The sequence below is a fragment of the Giraffa tippelskirchi genome, chromosome 13 (assembly GCF_054371585.1).
Source record: "Giraffa tippelskirchi isolate mGirTip1 chromosome 13, T2T-mGirTip1v1.2.pri, whole genome shotgun sequence".
Classification (NCBI taxonomy): domain Eukaryota; kingdom Metazoa; phylum Chordata; class Mammalia; order Artiodactyla; family Giraffidae; genus Giraffa; species Giraffa tippelskirchi.
This window is the reverse complement of record NC_137287.1, coordinates 64,584,305-64,611,540: the sequence shown is the minus strand read 5'-3', so window position 1 is coordinate 64,611,540 and position 27,236 is coordinate 64,584,305. Positions and strand designations below refer to the sequence as shown.

Sequence of the window (27,236 nt, the reverse complement as noted above, 5' to 3'; positions counted from 1 at the left end):
GTCAAAAGTTTTTCCTGCATCTATTGAGATTATATGGTTGTTATCTTTCAATTTGTTAATATGGTGTATCACATTGGCTGATTTGCATATATTTAAGAATGCTTGCATGCCTGTGATACACCCATGTGATCATGGTGTGCGACCATTGTAATGTGTTGTTGAATTCTGTGTGCTAGTCACAGCAGAGCAAATATATTAACATCTCTACATACTCTACACACATTTCTTTTAGCAGATATTAAGTACAACCACTGTTTATTATTAACCAGGTTTGACTGGCAATAGATTATCATGACTTCTTTTATGCACACATGTCTAGATTTTCTCATTAGATTGCTTTTCCCTAAAGTAAAAACTCCTTTCTGTGTCTACCATACACACATAACAAAGTGTTGGAAATGCTCAGTCTTAAAATACAGTCACTTTAATGCCTTTCTTATAAATGCCCATGGGGGTGAAAAGGTTTACATTCTTTGAGAACTTTACAAACCTAAGCACCCTGAAGACTCAGTAGGTGAAATGAAAATCAGTTCCAAGATCCATTTTTCACTCCCACTTCTACCTCTATTGAACTAACTGCGTGACCACGACCATAGGAAGAGCCATGACATTCATTCTGTGTGCCTTATTTTCCTTAGCTCTAAATTATTTAATACATATAAATTAATTTTAAATGTCAGGAACAAAATAAATGCATGAGAAGTGTGTAACAGAATTTATATTATCATCATACCATCTTTCAACCTATGTTTAAGTCTACACCCCAAAGAAAGCGGTTTCTATCAACCCTGGAAGAAAATATAACTTCACTATCTACAGCGGTAAAGTTCTGCAAGGCAAGGAGACAGGGACTGCTAAGCAAATTTAGTGTTCAACAGGAGAGGATGATTAATTCCCCTTATATTTCTCATCACAACCATCACTAACCTGAAAATAGAAACTAAATGGATAACTGTAGCAGGTGTGAAACTAAAGAGAAGGACTGAAGTAGTTGGGGTATACAAGCAAAAATAATGCCACTTATACTTCTAGCTCAGAGAAGGCAATGGCAGCCCACTCCAGTACTCTTGCCTGGAGAATCGCATGGACGGAGGAGCCTGATGGGCTGCAGTCCATGAGGTCGCTAAGAGTCGGACATGACTGAGCAGCTTCACTTTCGCTTTTCACTTTCATGCACTGGAGAAGGAAATGGCAACCCACTCCAGTGTTCTTGCCTGGAGAATCCCAGGGATGGGGGAGCCTGGTGGGCTTCCATCTATGGGGTTGCACAGAGTCGGACACGACTGAAGCGACTTAGCAGCAGCAGCAGCATACTTCTAGCTTATAATTTTCAGAGTGAAGAAGAACGATGATCATGCTGAAAAATAAAATTCAAGTGCCTCTTGATGAAACTGAAAGAAGAGAGTGAAAAAGCTGGCTTAAAACTCAACATTCAATAAACTAAGATCATGGCATCTGGTCCCGTCACTTCATGGCAAATAGATGGGGAAACAGTGGAAACAGTGGCTGACTGTATTTTGGGGGGCTCCAAAATCACTGCAGATGGGATTGCAGCCATGAAATTAAAAGACGCTTACTCCTTGGAGGAAAAGCTGTGACAAACCTAGACAGCATATTAAAAAGTAGAGACATTACTTTGCCAAAAAAGGTCCGTATAGTCAAAGCTATGGTTTTTCCAGTGGTCATGTATGGATATGAGAGTTGGACCATAAAAAAAGCTGAGCACTGAAGAATTGATGCTTTTGAACTGTGGTGCTGGAGAAGACTCTTGAGAGTGCCTTGGACTGCAAGGAGATCCAAGCAGACAAACCTAAAGGAAATCAGTCCAAATATTCATTGCAAGGGCTGATGCTGATGCTGAAGCTCCAATAACTTGGCCACCTGCTGCGAAGAACTGACTGATTGGAAAAGACCCTGATGCTAGGAAAGACTGAAGACTGGGAGAGAAGAGGACAACAGAGGATGAGATGGTTGGATGGCATCACCAGCTCAATGGATGTGAGTTTGAGCAGGCTCCAGGAGTTGGTAATGGACAGGGAAGCCTGGTGTGCTGCAGTTCATGGGGTTGCAAAAGTCAGACGTGACTGAGCAACTAAACTGAACTGAGCTCAAAATGATGATGCACACAAAATCTTTCCATAGATACTCTTAATAATGTAATTTATTGAAATTTAATCATAGAAAAAGACTTTCCTATTAAATACAAAGATTCTTATTCTCAATAGAATTTTCAACTGAGAAAATTTACTGTCTGCTGCATTACCTATTTTATTATTTCACCCCTAATGTCCTGAATTTCTCTAACAACATAATTATCCACAGCAAAGACTGATCAAATCATCATGGGCTATTTATCAGATTTTACTTGTCTACAGAAATAGTTTTCATGTTTTTTTCCTCAATGATCAATGGCTCCACAAATGAGGATGAATGGATTTTTTCTCAGCTTCTTAGTCTTATGTCACAGAAATTATGAGCCTTCACCAGAAACAACTTCCCATTCTAGTCTTTTATAGTTACCTCTGTCTAGGGAGACTTTTTTTTTTTTTTTTGGACTGGAAAACAGTGTCTACATTGTGGAGGACAATATGAAGAGAAAGACAACCCAGTTCAGTAAGAAAAAAATACAAAGATAGCCTTCTTTCTACAAAAACGTGTACACTGATATATATTTAAGCAAGATGCTAAATAATTAGCAAATTTAGGTTTATTTGGAGACCTTTTTTTTTCTCTGGCAGTCGGGCCTATCGAAAACAGCATAAGCATAGAAAATAGGAAATAGTTTATTTTCTCATCTTTCATTGAAATAAAAAGCAATTTGTGGTTATACAGAAAAGTGCATTTTAGGAAGCCTTTAATTTTATGTTCAGTCTCACCAAAAAATACCTTCTCAGGGAACATTTTTTTTAGAATATAAGCAGTAAAAATGAAGCCTTCATTAGATCTGTCTCACACACATGCACACACAGACACAAACACACACACATTCTCAACAAATAGAGAGCAGAAGAAACATAGATATGGAAAATTCAAGCTTTCTCACAATGCTATTGTGTCATGAAAGAAATCTGTCTCACCGCAGAATACAAAAATTATTATTGGAAGGTAAAGCGAAGTGAATCAAAATGTTAGTCACTCAGTCATGTCTGACTCTTTGAGACCTCATGGACTGTAGCCCACCAGGTTCCTCTGTCCATGGAGTTCTCCGGGCAAGAATACATAGCCATTTCCTTCTCCTGGGGACCTTCCCAATCCAGGGATCGAACCTAGGTCTCCTGCATTCAGGTGGATTCTTTACCATCTGAGCCATCAGGAAAGCCCAGTGGGAGGTAAAGCATTAGTAAAAATACATGGAGATGGCCTCCAAAGCATCAACACATAAAATCACTTAGCCTCTACCTTACTGTCAGCTGTAGAAATTCCAGTGTTTAATACATACATTTTTATATTTAGCAGACATAGTAGTTTGGGAAAAATAAACAGCCAGTATTTAAGTTTGCAAAGTCAAATCAGAAAAACAAATCACTCTTTCCTTTTCTGCTCAACCTGCCTTGGCTTAGACTTTATTGAATTCAAACCAAGTACTGATATATGTGTTTTTTCCTGTGAACAGAGAGAAAAGTAGAAAATGAGAAATTGTGTAGACCTATTTTTAGAAAAAAAAGCATACGCATTTCCTACTAACCAGTTTTTAGACAGAAATAAATTACACTGTTTAGAAAATGATGTTTGGGAATATTATAATACCTTTAAAACACAAAGAGTTGTTTAAAAAAATACAGGCTTTCTCATCTATCTGATAAACTATGTCTTTTACCAAAATTGGTTAAAAATTACATTTGGTAATTTTTTCCTAAAAAGTTCAAAGATATTTTAGAGACACAGAATACCTAAATCATAGTAAGTTTAACAACTCTTTTGAGGTAAGTCATAATCATTCTTATCATAAAGAAAGACAACTCAGATTAGGTCTGAGATAGTTGTGAAAATTAGAATAAATTGCATGAAGACATTAATATTTGTAACCCTAGAGAAGCAATGTTCCTTTTATGGAGAATTTATTTTTATGTGTAGAAATCCTGAGTGTAGTATCATCTTTTCTTCCTTACAGAAAATCTTTTTTTTTTTTTTAAAGCAATTAAGCTTTCCATGGGGAAACTGACAGGTTAGTTCAATGCTAGACTCTCAGCCTAAAATCACTGTGCTTACTTCTCTTTTTTGCTGCAAAGAAGACAAAAGATGCCTGCTTTTACTCCAAATTCTTTACTGTGCCTTTACTTCATCTCAACTCACTGCTGGAATTTTTAATGTATGAATTCATAAAAATGGGTTGAAGAATAAGCATTTGTATGACAAATCAGATTCGCCAGAATAAAATCAGCCTTGCCGGGGAGGGGATGGGGGGAAACAAGCAAAGAAATAAAGACAAAGATTTTAGAGAATTGGAGTTCATTTGCTTATTTTTTAACTAATTCACTATAATCATAGATCCAATGCCAAATAAAGATCCCCATCTTCTTTTTGTGTCTGTAAGTCTTTTAAGTCCCTGAAACACACAATTGGAATGGAAAGAAATTTAGTACATTTCTGATTTATGAAATGTAATGTGATAAAATAATTTCTAAAGGGAAAAGATTAAGGTTTCTTTCTTTTCTCTTTTTTTTGAGGACATTAATGCTTTAAAACTTCTAGACAGAATTCTTAAGTTACCATTTGACATCCTAGGGGCCTAAGAGCATGATTTCTCCTCCAAAAGTCAATTCTTTCACTGGCTTCAAATTTCCTATTGCCCAAACTGATCAAGGAATCAACTTTTCATTTCTGAAAACTATCATTTTCAATTTAATGATGAACTTGAAAGGACAGAAAGGTTGCAAAATGTGTGGTTAAGAATGTGTTCTGGGAACATATTATCCAGATGTAAGTTGGCCTTTTACCAATTACAAACTACACAACATTAGGAATGTGTGCCAATTATAATCATATTGTGTCCCAGCTCCAAATCTACCCTCTTTGCTCTGCTTTGAGATAACGGAGTTGGACTGTGCAAACATTTCTCTTTTCAATAGCTCATGCAATAGTTGGCTTTCTTAGTAAAGAGCAAAGATTGCCACAAAGCATGGCAGAACAAGGAGCTTCACTTTTTGGTTCGAGGGTACTTTTTTCTTGTTTTTGTTCTTAGACCATGACCCCCAGCCTTATAAGGCAATGCAGTTAAGTCACCTTCAGTGAGTTTTGCAGGCATCTTGGTGGATAATTTCTTCCTTGAATACTAAGCTGTTAACAAAATCTAGCCCACAGCATTCCAGCAAATTTCTCCAAATGGAAAAACACTTCCAAATACACCTTCAGGCCAACATTACCCAAATACCAAAATCAGAAAAGGATGCCACAAGGGAAAAAAAAGGCAAATATTCCTGATGAACAAAGATCTTCATCAAACACCTCAATTAAAATATTAGCAAACCAAATTCAAGAGCACCTTAAAAGGATCAAACACTAGGATTAAGAAGGATTCATTCAAGAATGCAGTGATGCCTCAGTATTCACAAAGGTAATACACCATGTAACAAAATGAAGCAAATGTGATACATCATGTGAACAGAATGAAGGATAAAAATCATATGATCATCTCCATAGATGCAGAAAAACACCTGACAAAATTCAACATCCATTTATGATAAAACCTCTCAACAAAGTGGGTATTAACAATGTATCTCAACATAGTAAACGCCATATATGACAAGCCCACAATCAACATCATAATCAATGATGAAAGCTGAACATTTTTCCTTTAAGATCAAGTACAGGACAAAGATGCCTAAACTAATCATTTTTATTTAACAGTATTAGAAGACCTAGTCAAAATACCTAGGCAAGAAAAATAAAATAAAGAGCATCAAAATCAGAAACAAAAAATATTTGCAGATAACATGATTATAAAAGATTCCCTAAAAATCTGTTAGAACCAATCAATGAATTGGTAAAGCTGCAGGATACAGAAACAATATACAAAAATCTATTGCCTTTCTATATATCAATAATAGACAGGAAGTGGTCCACTGGAGAAGGGCATGGCAAACCACTTCAGTATTCTTGCCTTGAGAACCCCATGAACAGTACGAAAAGGCAAAAAGATAGGACACTGAAAGATGAACTCCCCAGGTCAGTAGGTGCCCAATATACTAATGGAGATCAGTGGAGAAATACCTCCAGAAAGAATGATGGGATGGAGCCAAAGCAAAAACAATACCCAACTGTGGATGTGACTGGTGATAGATGCAGAGTTCGATGCTGTAAAGAGCAATATTGCATAGGAACCTGGAATGTTAGGTCCATGAATCAAGGCAAACTGCAAGTGGTCAAACAGGAGATGGCAAGAGTGAACGTCGACATTCTTGGAATCAGCAAACTAAGATGGACTGGAATGGGTGAATTTAACTCAGATGACCATTATACCTACTACTGTGGGCAAGAATCCCTTAGAAGAAATGGAGTAGCCATCATGGTCAACAAAAGAGTCCGAAATGCAGTACTTGGATGCAATCTCAAAAATGATAGAATGATCTCTGTTCGTTACCAAGGCAAACCATTCAATATCACGGTAATCCAAGTCTATGCCCTGACCAGTAACGCTGAAGAAGCTGAAGTTGAATGGTTCTATGAAGACCTACAAGACCTCCTAGAACTAACACCCAAAAAAGACGTCCTTTTCATTATAGGGGACTGGAATGCAAAAGTAGGAAGTCAAGAAACACCTGGAGTAACAGGCAAGTTTGGCCTTGGAGTACAGAATGAAGCAGGGCAAAGGCTAAAAGAGTTTTGCCACGAGAACGCACTGGTAATAGCAAACAGCCTATTCCAACAACACAAGAGAAGACTCTACACGTGGACATCACCAGATGGTCAACACCGAAATCAGATTGATTATATTCTTTGCAGCCAAAGATGGAGAAGCTCTATACAGTCAGCAAAAACAAGACCAGGAGCAGACTGTGGCTCAGATCATGAACTGCTTATTGCCAAATTCAGACTTAAATTGAAGAAAGTAGGGAAAACCACTAGGCCATTCAGGTATGACCTAGATCAAATCCCTTATGAGTATACAGTGGAAGTGACAAATAGATTTAAGGGACTAGACCTGATAGACAGAGTGCCGGATGAACTATGGACAGAGGTTCGTGACATTGTACAGGAGACAGGGACCAAGAAAATCCCCATGGAAAAGAAATGCAAAAAAGCAAAATGGCTGTCTGAGGAGGCCTTACAGATAGCTGGGAAGAGAAGAGAAGCAAACAGCAAAGGAGAAAAGGAAAGATATTCCCATCTCAATGCAGAGTTTCAAAGAATAGCAAGGAGAGATAAGAAAGCCTTCCTCACCGATCAGTGCAAAGAAACAGAGGAAAACAACAGATTGGGAAAGACTAGAGATCTCTTCAAGAAAATTAGAGATCCCAAAGGAACATTTCATGCAAAGACAGGCTTGATAAAGGACAGAAATGGTATGGATCTAACAGAAGCAGAAGATATTAAGAAGAGGTGGCAAGAATACACAGAAGAACTGTACAAAAAAGAGCTTCATGACCCAGATAATCACGATGGTGTGATCACTCACCTAGAGCCAGACATCCTGGAATGTGAAGTCAAGTGGGCCTTGGAAAGCATCACTATGAACAAAGCTAGTGGAGGTGATGGAATTCCAGTTGAGCTATTTCAAATCCTCAAAGGTGATGCTGTGAAAGTGCTGCACTCGATATGCCAGCAAATTTGGAAAACTCAGCAGTGGCCACAGGACTGCAAAAGGTCAGTTTTCGTTCCAATCCCAAAGAAAGGCAATGCCAAAGAATGCTCAAACTACCACACAATTGCACTCATCTCACATGCTAGTAAAGTAATGCTCAAAATTCTCCAAGCCAGGCTTCAGCAATACGTGAACCATGAACTTCCAGATGTTCAAGCTGGTTTTAGAAAAGGCAGAGGAACCAGAGATCAAATTGCCAATATCCGCTGGATCATCGAAAAAGCAAGAGAGTTCCAGAAAAACATCTATTTGTGCTTTATTGACTATGCCAAAGCCTTTGACTGTGTGGATCACAATAAACTGTGGAAAATTCTGAAAGAGATGGGAATACCAGAGCATCTGACCTGTCTCTTGAGAAACCTGTATGCAGGTCAGGAAGCAACAGTTAGAACTGGACATGGAACAACAGACTGGTTCCAAATAGGAAAAGGAGTACGTCAAGGCTGTATATTGTCACCCTGCTTATTTAACTTATATGCAGAGTACATCATGAGAAACGCTGGGCTGGAAGAAACACAAGATGGAGTCAAGATTGCCAGGAGAAATATCAATAACCTCAGATATGCAGATGACACCACCCTTATGGCAGAAAGTGAAGAAGAACTAAAGAGCCTCTTGATGAAGGTGAAGGAGGAGAGTGAAAAAGTTGGCTTAAAGCTCAACATTCAGAAAACTAAGATCATGGCATCTGGTCCCATCACTCCATGGGAAATAGGTGGGGAAACAGTGGAAACAGTGTCAGATTTTATTTTTTTGGGCTCCAGAATCACTGCTGATGGTGACTGCAGCCATGAAATTAAAAGACGCTTACTCCTTGGAAGGAAGGTTATGGCCAACCTAGATAGCATATTTAAAAGCAGAGACATTACTTTGCCAACAAAAGTCTGTCTAGTCAAGGCTATGGTTTTTCCAGCGGTCACGTATGGATGTGAGAGTTGGACGGTGAAGAAAGCTGAGCGCCGCAGAATTGATGCTTTTGAGCTGTGGTGTTGGAGAAGACTCTTGAGAGTCCCTTGGACTGCAAGGAGATCCAATCAATCTATCCTAAAAGAGATCAATCCTGGGTGTTCATTGGAAGGTCTGATGTTGAAGCTGAAACTCCAATACTTTGGCCACCTCATGCGAAGGGTTGACTCATTGGAAAAGACCCTAATGCTGGGTAAGATTGGGGGCGGGAGTAGAAGGGGACGGCAGAGGATGAGATGGTTGGATGGCATCACCGACTCGATGAACATGGGTTTGGGTAGACTCCAGGATTTCGTGATGGACAGAGAGGCCTGGCGTGCTGCAATTCATGGGGTCGCAAAGAGTCGGAGATGACTGAGCGACTGAACTGAACTGATGTCAATAATGAACTATGAGAGATAAATTAAGAAAAGATTAACACTAAAAATTGCACCAAAAAAAAAAAAACCCACAAAGTATTTAGGAATCAATTTAACCACGGGGCTGAAAAACCTGGACACTAAAATCTATAAAACATTGATGAAAGAAATGGATGATGACACAAATAAATGGAACAATTTTTCTATGCTCAATGAATTGTAAGAATTAATATTGTCCTAATATCCCTGCTACCCACCCTGCCCACGAGGCAATATACAGAATCAATGCAATTCCTAACAAAGTTTCAGGGGTATTTTTCACAAAAATAGAACAAATTATCCTAAAAAGTTTAGGGACCACAAGCAACACCAAATATCCAGAGCAATCTTGAGAAAGAAGAAAGAACAAAGACAGAGGCATCTCACACCCTGATGTCAAATTATATTACAAAGGTATCATAATTAAAACTATGTTATTGCCATAAAAACAAACATAGATCAATGGAACAGAATAGAGAGCCCCAAAGTAAACCCAACTATAAATAATTAATGTTCAATAAAGAAGGTGAAAATAAACAATGGGGAAAAGATAGACTTGAATAAACAGTGCTGGGAACACTGGACAGTCACACAAAAATAAAACAAAAGTGGGCCACTCTCTTTACACCATACACAAAAATTAACTCAGAATAGATTACAAACTTCAACATAAGATCTGAAACCAAAAAAGTTCTAGAAGAAAACACAGGCAAGACGCTCCATGACAAAAGTCTTTGCAACACTTTTTCGATTTGACACCAGAAGCTGAGTCAACAAAAGCAAAAATAAACAAGTGGGATTACATCCAAAAGGTTCATCCCTGTTTCTAGTTCAGAGTTCCTAAAATCCTTGGCATTTCCTAAGTGTGCATGTGGGCATGCTAAGTCACTTCAGTCCTGTCCAACCCTTTGCAACCCTATGAACTGTAGCCCACCAGGCTCCTCTGCCCATGGGATTCTCCAGGCAAGAATAACGGAGTGGATTGCCATTCCCTTCTCCAAGGGATCTTCCCAACCCAGGGATCAAACCTGCATCTCCTGAGGTTCCTGAACTGCAGGTGGATTATTTACCGCTAAGCCACTAGGGATTCCTAAGGATGGAGAACAACAAAGTTGTGTTTTCTGATGTCAATTAGGAAACTTTAGAGTGATGGAGGGTGGTGGCCAATGGAACCAAATATGTGATTAGAGGGTTGGAACTCTCAGTCCTACCCCTAACCACTGAGGAGAGGAGATAGGCTGGGGGTTGAATTGGTGGCCAATGGTTTAATCAATCATATTAATATCTATGTAATGAAGCCTTCATAATAACTGAAAAGGATGGAGTCTGAAGAGCTTCTAGGTTGGTGAACATGAGGAGGTGCTGAGAGAGAGGTGCCTGGAGAGGATACAGAAGCTCCTCATCCTTTCCCCCTATACTGTGTCTCTTCCATCGAACTGTTGCTGAGTTAGATCCTTTTATAATAAACGGGTTATCTAGCAAGTAGAATGTTTCTTTGAGTTCTGTGAGCTGCCCTAGCAAATTAATCAAATCCAAGCAGGGAGTCCAAGGAACCGGATTTAGAGCCAGCCAATGAATAACAACCTGGACTTGAGATCATCATCCAAAGTACAGAAGAAGAAGGGAGGCAGTCTTGTAGGACGGAGCCCTAACCTGTAGCACTTAACGGCATCTCTGGGTAGACAGTGTCAGAACTGAGTTAAAAGTGTTGGACACCCAGCTGGTGCCCTGAATTTATCTGAAGAAAACAAAAACACTAACTCAATAAGATATATGTGCCCCCGTGTTCACTGCAGCATTGCTACAATAAGGAAGAAAATGTGGTACATAGACACAATGGAATAATATTCAGCCATAAAACAGAAAGGGATCTTGCCATTTGTGACAACACAGATAGACCTTGAGGGCATTAGGCTAAGTGAAATAAGTCTGACAGAAAAAGACAAATACCATATGATTTCATTTGGAATCTAGAAAAGAAACAGATAACAAAAAACCAAGGTCCTAGTTCAGGGAACAGATTGGTGATGGCCAGAGGCAGGGAATTGGGGATCAAAGGGTACAAACTTATAAGTCATGAGGATGTAATAAAGTATAGCATGGTAATAATAATCAATAATATTATATTGTGTATTTGAAAACTGTTAAGAGAGTAAATTTTAAAAGTTAGGGCAATGAAGATCCCACATGCTACAACTAAAATCCAGTATAGCCAAATAAATAAATATTCTTTTAAAATAAAAGTTCTCATTACAAGAAAAAATTTTATAACTATGTATGGTGATATAACTAGACTTATTGTCATGGTTATTTTGCATTATATTCAAATATCAGAGCATTGTGTTCTATGTCTGAAACCAATATAATGTTATACATGAATCATATCCCGATAAAAATATTTTTAAAATATTAATAACAAAAAAAGAAACATTCTTCATTAATTAAGTAGCATGCACTTTACATTCAGAGAGTAAACAGGTACCCACAGATCTTAGCCGAGTGAGTCTGAAGTCTCTCACTCACCACAGTTAGCTTCCTCTGCTCCATCTGGACAGTCAGATGTGAAATCATACACTCTGCTGGATGAAGTCCAGCCTGCGTCCTCCTGGGGCACAAATCCAGCTTCAAATTAAGAGATGGAAAGAATAAAACATCTTTTTCTCTTCCAACAAATAGATGGAATGTATAATTGTTTCATGAACACTAGTTTGTAAATGTGCTAAAGATGGCAAGCATAGGGTCTCAATAACTCTCTGGCCATAAATATAACATAACTCACCATCAGTAGGACTTGACAAGTCCCCCTCTACTCCCACCCCGAAACTCCTGCTCAGCAGAAATACACAAGTCCATGATGGAGATCTTATAATTGCCTACTGGATAAATTTGTACAAATGGTAAGAAAGTTTCTTCCTTTATGTAAAATCATCGGTCTTTCAGGAATAATTCATGTAAGTTTGACCTAATGAGAATTATGCTCTAACCAACTGAGCTGGTGTGCCAATTGAAGCACACATAAATGAGATTTGAGTTAATTTATGAAGAGAATTCTCTATAAGTGAGATCAAGTATTCTCAGAGATGTCTACTAAGGTTAATTTAACTGATAATTTAAAACCTTTAACCACTTCTGTTTCCAAATACACCGTCCTTAATGTCAACTCTAATACCTTCCTACTATTCCAATTCTGGTGATGCAGCATTTAATTAGGAGAAGGAAAATGTTTAATTATTAGCAGAAATAAGGTAATTCTGGTTAACCCTCCAAAACTCATTAATCATTAAATCTGCTGCTTTGCATTCTGTAATGTCTACCAAACCCCCTCCCCACACACACACACACACACTACACACAGCTTAGAATGCTTTATTGTAAATTCAGGACACACATTCTGAATAATGTAAAAGCATGTTAACACAATACAATTAGGACATAGAATATACAACCTCACCAATGAAAGATGACTTTAATAAAGGACCTTTAATGGAAAGTTCTTTAACTCAGATCTCAATTTAAAATTGTTTCTCCTATATCATCCTTGATTAATGCATTAGCTCCTGTTAAGAATGCAACTTCTCCCACTAAATATGTCATATAAGAAAACATAACTTCAGAATGTATGACATGCCTGATGTCCACATGCAATTATTTTTCAGGTAAAGAGATTAATAAAATGAAGTGTGACAATTTACAGAAACATTTTTAATATTCATTTTTGTTTGTTAAGTGAGACCTGAAGAAAGGGGTGGTCAGAGAGAAACATCAACCAGTGTTAAAACAACAAAGTAACTGCAGGCACAATGTATACCTGTTTCAACATACTCTCACAAAGACCCCATGGACTATAGACCCCCAGGCTCCTCTGTCCATGGGATTTCCCAGACAGGAATACTGGAGTGGATTGCCATTTCCTTCTCTAGGGGATCTTTCCCGCCCAGGGATCAAACTTGAGTCTCCTGCATTGGCAGGTAAATTCTTCACCACTGACCCACCAGGGAAGCCCATATATTATAGAGAGGTTTTCAAAAATGCCTATTCTATTATTTGGGATCAATTTTTATGACAGTATATCTTTCTCTCAATTGAAATTCTCTACAAAATATGTAGTCACAGAATTAGTCAAACTCCATCTGTTTCTTGAAGATTGTTTTGAATTTAAACACATAATTTTAGGGTCAAGTTTGAAATTCTTCTTTGGCCTTAAGTCACTTTTCCAAACAATACTTTTTTTGAACTCCTGAGTGATTCTGAAACATGAATTTAATTACATATTCACTTGAAGTATCAAACAAAATTAAAATACAATTGATTTTTAGAGAGGTGCTTTAAAACATGCAAAATATTTAAAATTCTTTCATCGCTATTATACTTAAATAATCTGTATGTGACAATTTTAGCCACAAGTGTAGAATGTTACTGGAAGATAGTCTTGGGCCTAGACTGTGATAGACCATATTTTTACCTTTTTTTTTTTTTTAAAAAGAAATGTTTTAGTTTTCATGGACATGTAACATAATCCACATCCTGGTATTAGTGAACTATATTAATAAGGATTCTAATATATTTTATATTTTGAGGGACTTTTCTGGTGGTCTAGTGGTAAAGACTTTGCCTTCCCATGCAGGGTGTGAGGGTTTCATCTCTGGTTAGCAAGCTAAGATCCCACATGCCTTGCAGCCAAAAACCAAAACAGAAAAATATTGTAACAAATTCAAGAAAGATTTTTAAAATGGCCCATATCAAAAACTTAAAATGTATACATATACTTTTGTATTTCGATATCAAATAAAACTATTTCAATGTTCAAAATTGCAACAACCATAAGAAAAAAAAAAAAACAAACTTACCTTTGCTTTGCACACTAGTACCTGGAAGTGTCTTATATGAAATTTCACATTCCTGGGATACACTGATGTCATCTAGAGCAACAGTAGCATTTGACGATAAAACTGTAGCTTCCAAAATTAACTAAAATTACAGAAAGATAAATTATTAGAAATACACTATAAACATTCTTTAAAAAAATTCTAGGCCCAAGATGGAGCCATTCCTGCCCTGGGTGCCATGAGAGCAAATCTAAACTTAAGTAACTTTCATGCCTATAAATGCTCCTCTTGACCAGAAACACAGTATATTCAGTCAGTCAGTATTCACACTTCAAGCCAACTCTGAGCTCTGTATTTCCTTATTCCTTCTCAACCCAAACAAGGTTGACTATGAGGCCTCAACCAACTGAATATTTTCTGTTTTATCTCTTCCTCATTTTTTATTCTTTACCCCATAAAGCTTCTTGCCTTCCACCCCATTTTGCATTTCTCCAAATCAGAGACTGTTTCATGAAGTGTTGAATAAACTTTGTTTGTACCCCCTAAACTATCTTCCTTAATCATTTTTTAACAAAAGTAAATGTATTACAATCATATTTCTTTGTGTAGAGAAGCTCATTTGTACATGTCCCAATCTTCCAACCTAATTTTATAAAATTGTTTTGATCAGAAAATTCAAATTAGGAATTTATAAAGTCATAACTGCTTTGACAGCACCTTATGCAACCTTAATACCCTAGGTAACTTTGTTTCAATTAGAAGTTGCAACATTCATCACAACTGAAGGGCCGCCTTCCCACTGGAGCCATTAAGAGTCATAAGCATTTAAAATGAGCTCTTTGGGGTAATCAACTGTGTGGTTTACAACTCAATTTAATTGAGATATGAGTTCATTTATAATGTGTCTGCTGGAGGCGATGATTCATTTACATATCAGAATATTTAAACACATATAGATTATATATACATGTATGGAAACCTACTTAGTGAGGCAAAAAATCACAGCGGTTAATAACATTCATATGCTAAAGCACTTGGAGGCATCTACTGAAATTTAATTTATTCTAACTTTCTAAACAATGACTAATATAATTTGTTTTCTTTCTTGTTAATCACTCACATTATGCTGTTATTCCACCATCTTAAAAAAATAAAAAAGAAGAAGAAAGAAAGAAAGAAAGAAAAAAAATATGTGCAGAGTCTTAACACATAGCAGGACCACTAGTCCAGGCTAGGAAGTGGCTAGTAAGCGCATCTCCATGTTATCAGGGAGGATCTCTGAGCTCAAAGACCTTAAAATTAACTTGGTAAGACACATTGACAGCTAAACTATACCGTAAGTGCCATATAAGAAATATGCATAAGATACTAAGAGAATCAAAGAAAAGCACTTCACTACTTCTGCCAAGAATGTGAGACAGAATTCAGAAAAAAGTTTTAGTAGAGAGGTAATACTAAACTTCAGTTTTAGGTCATCTATACCTTTGCCTGCTTTCCTCTGTATAATTAAATGCAAGACTATGTGATGAACAATTACAATTTGACCTGGATTAATTAAAATCCTCCAATTTTAAGTAGAGAAAAATGTTAAAATGTTAAAAAATTATATCTCATATCTGTAAATAATATCACCTGATTGTGCCAAAATCATCTTCCCTGTTTCTATTTTGTATTACTTGCTTTAAACCAAGCTGATATTCCGATTTGTCACCGAAGGCAGTTCTCTCTGAGAACTACAGTATCAGTTCATAATCATTGTGTGAGCCAATGGTTGCTCTGAAGAGATGCTTCAACCATGCATAAAGGCAGAGCGAAAAACCTAATTTTAAGAAGATTCTGAAGGTAACTTGAGAGTTAAAATGTCTAATTATATGTAGATATCTTTCCTTCAAAAACTATTTTTAAGGATCTTGTTGAGTTTTGTTTTATTCAATTATATTATATTACTCCCTGAGTGAGCAGAATCAATTCTTATTTTTGCTTTCAGGAAGCACGGCAATGGTAAATATTGTTTACAGTCAAGTGATTACTTTTTACATCTGCAAAACTGAGAGAAGGCTTTCCAGAGAAATACTCAACTAGCATATTTAAATTTGGGTTCTTTGATATCTTGTTTTACACAAAGGATAATAAGAATGAATAAATATGAATCTAAGAGGAAATGGAGACTATGGGAATATGGTAAGAAAAAATAAAGACAAACTGGATTACAGAAATTTTTAAACAATGACGGTGGTGTTAAAAGTAAGATCAACAGCAAACTTTCACTAAAGAGCTTAGATGCTTTTTTTTTTTTTTTTAACATGCCAGGCTTGGAGTAAGCTAAATAAGTTAAAATACATTCACTTATTTTAACCCTGTGAAGACAGTGCTATTTTCGTCCGCATTTTAAAGCAAAGGAAACAGAGCTTAGAGAGCTAAAGTTATTGGTTGAAGGTCACATTTTGAGTAAGAAAAATGTGTGATCTGAGCCATGGATGATTATGCTGAACATCATCACTACCATGAAATAAGAGATAACTGGTCTTCAGAGATGCTGGAGGACAGAGCTACCTGGCAAAACAAGATTTAATGAAGCCCTGGGCTAAGAAGGCCAAGGACATAGCGACATTACAGAGACCGGACCAGCTTTTACTTTGCATCATAAATCTTACCCTTCACCGAATCCCCAAATAATGTCAGGAAATTGTTATTGATTTATACCATCAATACTGATCAGGAGTGAAAATGGTATCAATTATTGTAGAAAATTCCACAAAAGGATCATTTTAAAATAAAATGTAAATATGACACGATTATGTTTTAGTAGCAAACTCAAAGACAGCAGATCAATCTGAAATCAATAAACAGTATTCAGAAAAAGTACCACTTCTAGATATGAAATTAAGAAGAAAAGTTAGGAAAGAAATTGCAAATTAAGTGAATATATTTGTATAAAAGACTGAATATTTAAAATGAGTAGGAACAGTTAAAACAGATCGGAAAAAAAATACTATTAATGTGAACTATGTGACTTACGTTCTTCCAGTAAAAACTGCAAAGGCAATGGAGAGAATATTAAAATGCTAACTTGCTGTTCTTGCAAAATAAACAGTAAGCCAAATCCATTTCTACCAGAAGACTGAAAGCCCTACCTAAGCCAGGAACTGATTTCCTAAAGAAATCAGAGCAGTTTACATTCTGTTGCGATGTCTACAAGAGACATAAAAGGACCACACTGAATCTGAATGTCATGGCTACAAGAGAACAGAGAGGTCACACAGTCCCATGCCTTTCTCCTTTCCAATGTTTGGATTAGATAACTCTGTACAAATATATGCTTAGCCGCATTAAACTGATGGTCAGGCCATGACGAAGGTCACCCTTAAATACTTCAGTCCACTAAATTTAAAGTGCCAAAAGAGCCTGTTCCCAAGAAGATAAACTTTAAATATTTGAATATGTAAGAGCTAGATTGACTCTTTGTAGGTATAATATCTTTTCCATTTGCTGTTGATCAAAGAATGAAGTAGAACTACATCTAGCTAGACTCCTCATGCATATTTCCGTAACTTTGAAAATACACTTAGAAAACTCAGGTTAAAAACAACATAATTTTAGCATTTTTGTTTCTTGTAGAGGGTAAGAAATGGAGTAGAAAAGGGTACCAAGAGGACAAAAGCTGTGTTTTTAGAAACAAACATATCAACATTACAAGCAAATGAAAATGTTCATATTAATTCGTTCTGAAGTTTAAGCACATGGGTGTTTGCCTTTCTGTGTACTTTCTACTTGTTTGAAAGGTATAATAATGTATCTAAATAATATCAATGTATTCAATAAAAACACATGTTATCCATGTGTGTGACTGTGTATTTATCTAATAAAATGTGTATAAAATCTGCACTGATCCACACCAGAATGTTAACACAGACCCCAATTCCTTACCCACAGTCTTTGAGTCCAACTAGGATTTGAAATCTGGATAGTTCAGAGTTGTGGATGTTCATCTTAAATGTATCATGATGCCCTCAGAGAGACCGAGGGCCACTCTCTATCATCAAACTCATCACTAAATAAACTGCTTAACACTGGTTCAGGTCAGGTTAAACTTTGCCTCTAAATTTGTTTTTCAAAAGCTTATTGCTTTCCAAATTTTGACTCTCTAAATTGCTGCTTAGAGACTGTGGACCTATAATAGCCTTCTGAACGGTGAAATCTGAGAAAACAGTTCTTATTTTTCTTTTCACTGACTATAGTTTCTAAAACAAGCCTTTACTACAGCCAAGTAACAGGATTACATGAGAAGGAACAGAGTCACAGGCTAAAACCCTCACCTTCTCAGGGGCAAATTAAACACGGCTGAGGCTTAAAGCAAGAACCCAGGGCCATTCACTCCCCTCAAAAGCCAGAACAATTAAGAAGAGCCTGGGACTTCCCTAGTGGTCCAGTGGTTAAGACTCCGTGCTTCCAGGTCAGGGGGCACAGGTTTGATCCCTGGTTGGGAAACTAAGCTCTCATATGCCGCAGAGCGTGGCCAAAAATATAATAAAAAGGAAAAAAAAAAGAGTCTGACTGGTGCTGACTGGGAGCCCTCAGGTTAGGAGAGAGAAAAACCAACACAGGATGCTGACTCACCACGGAGGGGAGTGAAGGGAGAAAGAGAGCACCAGAATGCGGCTGTTTAAGAAAACATCATGGCTGCCAAATTACAAAATCTCGTCAAACCCTGATCAATCCACAAACTAGTTAATACGTCCCCAGATAATAAAGAGCCATCTCAATTTTCACTGCAAAACGAAGACAAAAAGAAGAAATATTAAAAAAAAAAAAAAACCTACACTATGCTAAAACTCTTCAATAATAGTGACAGTTTAATGAAGCCCAGAAAGAACAGTATGAGTTTCAACTGCTAATATTTCTCAGAGTCAGTTTCAACAAAGGACATTCTGGTTTTTTGTGTTTTGTTTTTTATTAAGATTTTAGAGCACCTTTAGGGACAGTTTTAGAGCACAGTTGAGAGGAAGGTACAGAGGGTTCCCACACACCTCCTGCCCCCAAGCATCCATGGCCTCCTCCATCATCATCAACCCCATCAGAGGGGGGCATTTGTTACAATTGAGAAGACAACACTGATATATCATAACCACTCATGATAAAACGGTTTCCCCAAAGGCTGAGTCCTGGATTCTCTAGCAGTTGGTTGTTCTCTGGGTGGGGCTGTTTATTCTTAAGTATTATTTTAAATTTAAAAAAATTAATTTATTTCTTGGCTGCACTACGTCTTCATTGCTGCATACAGGCTTTTGCTACTTATTAACAGCAGGGGCTAATCTCTACTTGCTGTGTGCAGGCTTCTCATTGCACTGGCTTCTCTTGTTGTGGAGCACAGTGGCCAGTGGGATGTGAGTTCCTGGACCAGGAATCAAACCCATGTCCCCTGCATTGGCAGGCAGATTCTTAACCACTGGACCACAAGGGAAGTCCCTATTTTAAATATATTCCGGAAGGTTCTAAAGGCATCTTCTGCAAAAGTTTGCTCTCTCTGTTTGACTTCCATATTTGCCTCAGTTAGGAATTGAGTAGTAGATGAGGTATGTTGTTTTTCAGAGGCTTCAAACACCCCAACAATCTTACCTCCATGCACCCATTTATAGAGAAAAAATCAGAAGCATGGAAGGATTAAGCAATTTCCCTCTGACTATACCCCAGGGTTTGAACCCCAGGCTCCAGAGCCCGTGTTCACAGCTACCATTTTAGCTACATTTTCTTTAATACTCAGATTCCCCAAATATTGCTTTTATCATCACTATGGTTTTCACAGATTGGGAAATCTGAAGCTCAAAGGTGTAATGTATACAGTCACTTAGCAACCCTTGGGTTAAGCAGAGAGGGAACTCAGACCATCTGACTCTGATGGCAGTGAGTGTTCCTCTAATTCCACCATTCAATCTAGTTACTAAACTAGTTTTCTCCAAACATCATCCAGAAGGGAGTCATGTCCAGAAGGGTGGAAGCTGGGGCACTCATCTGATAAGCTACAGTTTCATTCTTCCATTATTCAACCAAGAAAATTACATAAAAGTGTGATAAAATTCTCAGTATTAATGGACAGCAATAGGAGTGCAGCTCAGAATTTTTTCACTACCTCATGTACTCCACCATCCTTATTTAAGAAAAATATTTTCCCATTACATTTCTCTTCTCTCTGCTATCCTGTTCAATCCTTACCTCCACTTTTGCTCTGCTTCCACGAGTAAGTCGTGAGTACTTAGTCAAGATAACCTCTCTGCTTATCCCTGACTGTGAATATGCTTGCTTTATTAATATCAGATAAACTTACAGGATATATGTGTTCTATTGTTGTCTGGGAAGATCAGCATTAAATAAGCATCTTCTGAGTTGTATTCATCTCTTACGTGCTTACCTGAAAAGGGAGAGTAGATTCTCCAGCCTTTGCAATGAGATTGATTTTTGCTTGCCGCCATTGAGATTCAGAGATTCCGATTAGATCACTGTGCTTCTGCAAATCCCCATTCAGAGATGTTCTTGTAAAAAGTGAGAGACGTGAATGCTGAGACAAATGATACCAAAACCGCACCTGGTGAAAAATGTGTTTGAGTGATATAAATATTCCATTTACTTATAGCCCAATAGCTCTTCTATAATTAAAAATACCCAAAACTACTTTGGTGTTCAATATCATTTTAATTCTCTTCCAAATATGTAGACCCAGAAAATGTCAAGTACATCTTCTGCCAGCCTTTGTGGTCCCTCCTTAAGAAAAGGCTCAAGGCAGTTACATTAACCGGTGTTTTAAACACATGCTATAGAGTTGTCTAAAGACATGGGACACCAGCTTCATGCTCAGACAAGTATGAGGACAAATATTTGTCTACATCATTAGGGAACATTTTTAGGACCCTTTTCTCTTGCTTTCTTGCTTCTTATGAATCTAGGAAGACACACATTCTATGTCTGACTGAAATTACAAAATCACATACTACTATTCATTCTCTTTGATATCTTCAAAAGTTTGATGTCTCAAGTAAAAGAAGACTGCAAGGAATACTTTTTTATTAATTCCTTCTTTTTTGTGACATTATCAAAAACCTTGGGAGATCATATAATACCATTTATCAATAATTTAATCTAACTAGAAAATATTCTTTTTTTGGTCAAGGAACCTAGATTTGATCATTTTGTTTCCTACTCACCATCAATGATGATACAATCTAAAGGACTGACAGGTTAACGAGGTAGTGGAGAAAACAGAGAGGATTATTTTAGGTGCTGACAGCTGCAGCTATAACATGGAATTTGGCACTATCATTTCTCAACCAATATTTACTGACCATTTACTAAGGACTGGAAACAATGCAAGTTGAAAATTAATTGCCTCAGTGGTTGGATGATATAATACAAAATATATCAAAGAAAAAACCCCACAAAACCAAATTCAGACACAACAGCAATTTTTTCTTCCTCTCATTATGCCATAGAGTGCTAATGCTTCATGTTTCAAAGAAAAACAGAGCATTGTTCAGAGATGAGGCTCTTGAGAAATGAAATCATTCTCTTTGGACTCAAAGTGACTCCTTTTCAGTTTCACTACATTTTAAATTCCTATATTTTCTTTTTCCTTCATCATTGGACTTTTACCTTGTTGCATGGACAGACATTATTACATGCACTACTTATTTATTTATTATCCCATTTATGTCATTGTGGGTACCAATTTCAGTGGAGATGTAAGTTGAAAAAAATGTCTAATGTCTTCTAAAAACCTGTTTGAAACATCAAGCATTCTCTGCTTCAATGTGGTACACATTTTTTTCAATTGCCATCACTTGGTCAAAGCATTCTTTCTCATCATCCATTTCATATCAGATTTTACCACCAAGCTCAACTACACTCAGGTCTTGAGGCAAGCCAAGAAACATAAAGTCAAATGGAAGTGTTTAACCAAATTCTGTGGAAAGGGAGGCTGTATGGTCCCCAACCACAATTAAATTTTAGATCCCTGCTATAGTTTCAGCATGTTCCAACTTTGTAAATATGCAAAAGAGAGTTTTAAACCTAGTTGAACAAGAGTTGTGTGTGCCCATCAGAATTTCAAGCTGTCAAATTGTCACTCAGTATGTTACCCATGCGAAGTTAGTAGTGCATTAAGAGTAAATATAAGTGGGATCCATATTCAATTGGATAAGAGCTTAGAACTTCACATTTACTTTTTAAAAAGTGAATTGGCATTATAGAGATTTGATAATTCTTTAGTTTGGTATAGACCAAGAAACCTCCCAGAATCTTTCCAAATTTAATACTGGTCGGGGTGAAAATACTGTACAAAAGTTAATACAGCTATGATTTTAGACAGGCACTTAATCAACATCTGTGGTTCTCACCGTAATACAAGTTAGTAGTGGAACACTAAGTCATGAACTCAAAATCACAAAGCACGTTGTTAATTCCTCATAGAACCTACTAGGGCAATTTGTACTTAGTAGGTATTCAGTTAACAGGTACTAAAGAAAAGAAGGAAGTTTGAGTAGGACTATCAGCATTAGTGTTAAAGTAAATGTTTATAGGACTTTCTTGGTGGTACAGTGGATAAGAATCCCCTGCCAATGCAGAGGACACAGGTTCGATTCCTAGTCCAGGAAGATTCCACATGCCATGGAGCAACTAAGCCCATACACCACGACGACTAAAGCCCATGTGCCTAGAGTCTGTACTCCACAAGAGAAGCCACCACAGTGAGAAGCCTGCATACCGCCACCAAGACCAGCTTCTACTCTCCACATAGAGAAAGCTCCCCCAAAGCAACCAAGACCCGGCACAGCCAAAAATAAATAAATATAAATAAATGTCTAAAGATCTTCAGGGAGAGTGATAAAGAGAGAATCCCCCCATGTATCCTAAAATGTACAAGGAATCAGGTGTCCTTAGGGACCTCAAAGTTTTATGGGATAGAATGAAAAGGAACAATTAAGCATATAATGACAAGCATATGAAAACAGTGTGGCTATTTACATGTAAATGAATTCAACAAAATGAAAAATTCACTCTCTCTGTTATCATCACATTTTAAATGCTCGATAGCTATTTATAGCTAGTGACTTCCATAGTGGATGCAGAAGACAATCTTCATCACAGAAAATTCTATTAAAAAGAACTATCAAGCATGTATATTAAAACGATGTTGTTCTTATTGTTTAGTCACCAAGTCATGTCTGAATCTTTGTGGCCCCATTGACTGCAGCCCACTAGGCTCGTCTCTCCATGGGATTTCCAAGGCAAAAATACTGGAGTGGGTTGCCATTTCCTTCTCCAAGGGATCTTCTCAACCCAAGGTTTAAACCCACATCTCCTGCACTGGCAGGCAGATTCTTTCCCGCTGAGTTACCAGGGAAGCCCACATTAAAATGATATCAACCATTTAGAATGCATTTATTAATTATCATTTAAAGGAAACTACTATCTTGATTTGATTCACTAAAAAGCAGGGATATAGGGACTTCCCTGGTGGTTCAGTGGTTAAGACTCTGTGCTCCCAATGCAAGGGGCAAGAGTTTGGTCCCTGGTCAGGGAACTAAGACCTGGTGTGCCCCCCTGGCAAAAAAAAAAAAGAAAAGCAGTTATATAAAATGTTAATATTAAAGGCTTGCTTTTATTTCTTCTGGGTTTTCAGTAAGTTGTATATCCACAACTTGGATTATATGTACAGGGTGACTATGCAAGACACTGAATCAATTTATTCAAGAGAATTTCATGTGGTTTAAAAAGCTTCCAACAAAGCAATTCCTTTAATTGCAACTTGGAGAGAAAAGAAATGAAGCTCAAATTACTTTACTGTTTTTAATTGCATTCTCTGATTTTATATTATTTCTATATATTTTTTAAAATACTGAATCATTCATTTCACTAATAAAAGAAAGGACATCATATTGAGTGACTTATACTATTAGTTACTGAGTGCAGGCTGAATAACTAATCTTGCTATTCTGTTTCTACAGTGCCCTGTGATATTCCCAGAGGAAAGGCCAACCTCTACAGAAGAATGTGATTAGGAACAACTGCTGCTGCTGCTGCTAAGTCGCTTCAGTCGTGTCCGACTCTGTGTGACCCCACAGATGGTAGCCCACTAGGCTCCCCCGTCCCTGGGATTCTCCAGGCAAGAACACTGGAGTGGGTTGCCATTTCCTTCTCCAATGCATGAAGGTGAATAGTGAAAGTGAAGTCACTCAGTCGTGTCCGACTCTTTGCGACCCCATGGACTGCAGCCTACCAGGCTCCTCCGTCCGTGGGATTTTCCAGGCAAGAGTACTGGAGTGGGGTGCCATTGCCTTCTCCGTAGGAACAACTAGGAATTACTTATTAGTAACAGATATAACAGGACATTATTTAGAAGCTCAAAATAATGTCTTCCTTATTTCTCTTTGCTATTTCATTTGATTTGGGTTTGTCTCCAATCAGAACTCTACTCTTCAGATTTTTTGCTTTTTTCCTCAGCTTTCTTATGCTCTTGACTCCTTTTATTTCCCTATGAGAGAGCTTATTGGTCAAATCTTCATGTCTTTTCTCATTTTCTCCAAATGCACAGTTATCTCTGCTTTCTCGGCCACAAACATGAACCCGTCTGGTGTTTTCAACACCTGTTGTATCTTCAAGATCCAGAATAAGACAAAAAATAAAACACACACACCAAAAAAAAAGAGAAAGAAACAAGATATCTGTAACTCCTCAAAACTTAGCTGGGAATAAGTCCATGTAGTAGAGCGGGAGCATTCATCTTTCTCACACGTCCCCCTTTATCATTACCAGAACACTGGAGTACAAGAAATCTGGAGCGGGTTGCCATGCCCTTCTCTAGGGGATCTTCCTGACCTGGGGATTGAATCCAGGTCTACTGCATCACAGGCAATGCATAGAGATGCGGGTTCAATCCCTGGGTTTGGAAGATCCCCTGGAGAAGGACATGACAACCCACTTTAGTATTCTTGCCTGGAGAATCTCATGGACAGAGGAGCCTGGTGGGCTACTGTCCATGGAGTCGCAAAGAGTGGGACATGACTAAGTGACTAGCACTACTACCACTACTATAGTGATTCTTATGACTCCTAGTCATAATCATGCTTTTTGCCTGAGTTTTTTATCTGAATGAGCGTAAGTGGAAGTTGGCAGTCTTCAATAAAATATAATCTTTTCTCATCTAAATGATTAATCTGGGTGTGTTTTGATCATGTCCAATAAGAAAGAATATCTGCTCAACCTTTCCCCAATGGATTTCCCCAAATTCATTGCTTCCTCTAGAATATCTAACATGTATGTGTGCATGCAAAGTCACTTCAGCTGTGTTCAATTCTGTGTCCCGAAGGGCTGCAGCCTGCCAGGCTCCTCTGTCCATGGGACTCTCCAGGCAAGAATACTTGGCAACCCACTCCAGTTCGACCCAGGGAACAAACCCCAGTCTTCTACATCTAACCTGCACTGGTAGGTGGGTTCTTTACTACCAGCACCACTGGGGAAGCCCAGGATCTCTAACATAATCTAACACTAGCCTTGGAGTAAAGAAAACAGAGAACAAATCATGACTGCACCCTTTCAAGCCCACTGCAAATTTCCTAAATTTCTCTCTGATAAGACTTCATCACTGTACTTAGGGAATGTGATAAAACATGGCCTTTTAAAACTCATTGAGAGAGTTGCTACAGATGGGTTATCACTGTTACATTTTATATTGCTAAATGTTTTATATATATATGTTATATATACTATATATGTTTAATTTATATGTTGTTACATTATACGTTACATATAATTACCAATAATATTACATATTGGGCTTCCCTGGTGGCTTAGATGGTAAAGAATCTGTCTGGTATGCAGGAGACCTGGGCTCGATCCCTGGGTCAGGAAGATCCTCTGGAAACGGGAATGACTACCCACTCTGGTATTACATATATTATATTTTTATCATGCTGTGAAGCACTTAACACTGAACGGCTGTTAGTATCCTTCACTAAATTCTATATTTTGGCAAATATTTTCTATATTATGACAAATATGTTTCTATTGTCCCTTTAGGATCCACATGGAGTATGGAAGTAACAGGTGTGCCCTGAGTCAGAGAAAGAACATTTACACTTGCATGTGTGCACTCAGAAGTCTCAGAAGAACTATTTTTGTTTTTCACTTCCTTGAACCTGAACCAAATGATGACTCACATGTCTCTCTCTGCATTGGCTGCTGGGATACTTCGATTCAAACAGGTAGCCTGGTCCTCAAACTTTAATTTTAGAACCAGTCTATCTTTTGTTTCATCATTTTTTTTCCTGATATACTCATTCACTTTTTTTTTTAATTTTAAGAATTTTTTAATTAAAGACTATTAGAATAGCCAATATGTGTTGGGGAATTTAGAACAAACAAAAGACAAACATATAAACTATTAATAGCATTGAAAGTAGAAGCTTCATGTTATCAGTCTGCTGTATTTAATTGTGAAGTGAGATATTTGGTCTTTTTCAAACAGTAACTCAAATATGAGAGCTCAGAAAATATTAATATTCTCACAAATCTCTTTCATATTCTATATTTCCTGATTTATTAAAAACAGTAATAGTATTTCAACAGTAATAAGAAATACTAGCTTCTGGCTTCCACATGTTCTGTGTGTCCTATCTCCTGGCTATTCTAAGGAAAAATGCCAAATTTCCACCAGTGACTGAAGGAGCTTTTGAAGCTTTTAATAAAAGTCCACACCTTGAATACTGCATAGTTGCAGGACCAATTCTGCATGTTGATGCCATGTGTAGTCTCCACATAAAGTACAAGGTAATTCATGCAAAATGACCCTAAAAGTCTGTTAGAAAAATTTCCAAAGAAAGCTTCATATTCCCTTAAAGTCCTTTCAAAAAAAATTCTTAGCTGTATTAGCCTGATATGATTATGTAGAGAAAAAATCATATAATTTCATAAGACGAAAGCTTTAATCACATCAAAGTTCCCCATTTTGGTTATCTCACTGCCCCACTTTATTATTTTATTACAAAGAACATTTGCTATTCCATGAACACAGCTATGATCAATAGGTTCCAATTAGGAAGATCAGCTGCATTTTCTGGTTACTGAAGAAGATGAGATTTTGTTCTGTTAGCTTATTTTGTAACTTTCATGAAAGAAACACACATTACCACAGAATTCTAAAAAAGTAATAGTATATGCTTAGAATACTCCTATGGGAGAGAACTTTGGCTATGTGCA

The 27,236-nt window shown here is 37.4% G+C and overlaps 1 protein-coding gene across 3 annotated transcripts in view; it reads right to left on the bottom strand.

Annotated features, from left to right (window-relative positions):
- MALRD1 (MAM and LDL receptor class A domain containing 1) overlaps positions 1-27,236 on the bottom strand; it is a 764,811-nt gene that overhangs the window by 482,256 nt on the left and 255,319 nt on the right. For 2 of the 3 annotated variants that reach the window (XM_081558804.1, XM_081558805.1), the window contains 3 exons: positions 20,398-20,571; positions 14,013-14,133; positions 11,689-11,787 (listed from right to left, as the gene is read on the bottom strand). In XM_081558804.1, coding sequence (XP_081414930.1) covers positions 11,689-11,787; positions 14,013-14,133; positions 20,398-20,571 — 394 coding nt within the window. The remainder of the gene's footprint in view (positions 1-11,688; positions 11,788-14,012; positions 14,134-20,397; positions 20,572-27,236) is intronic. The other variant, XM_081558803.1, reaches the window with a different exon arrangement.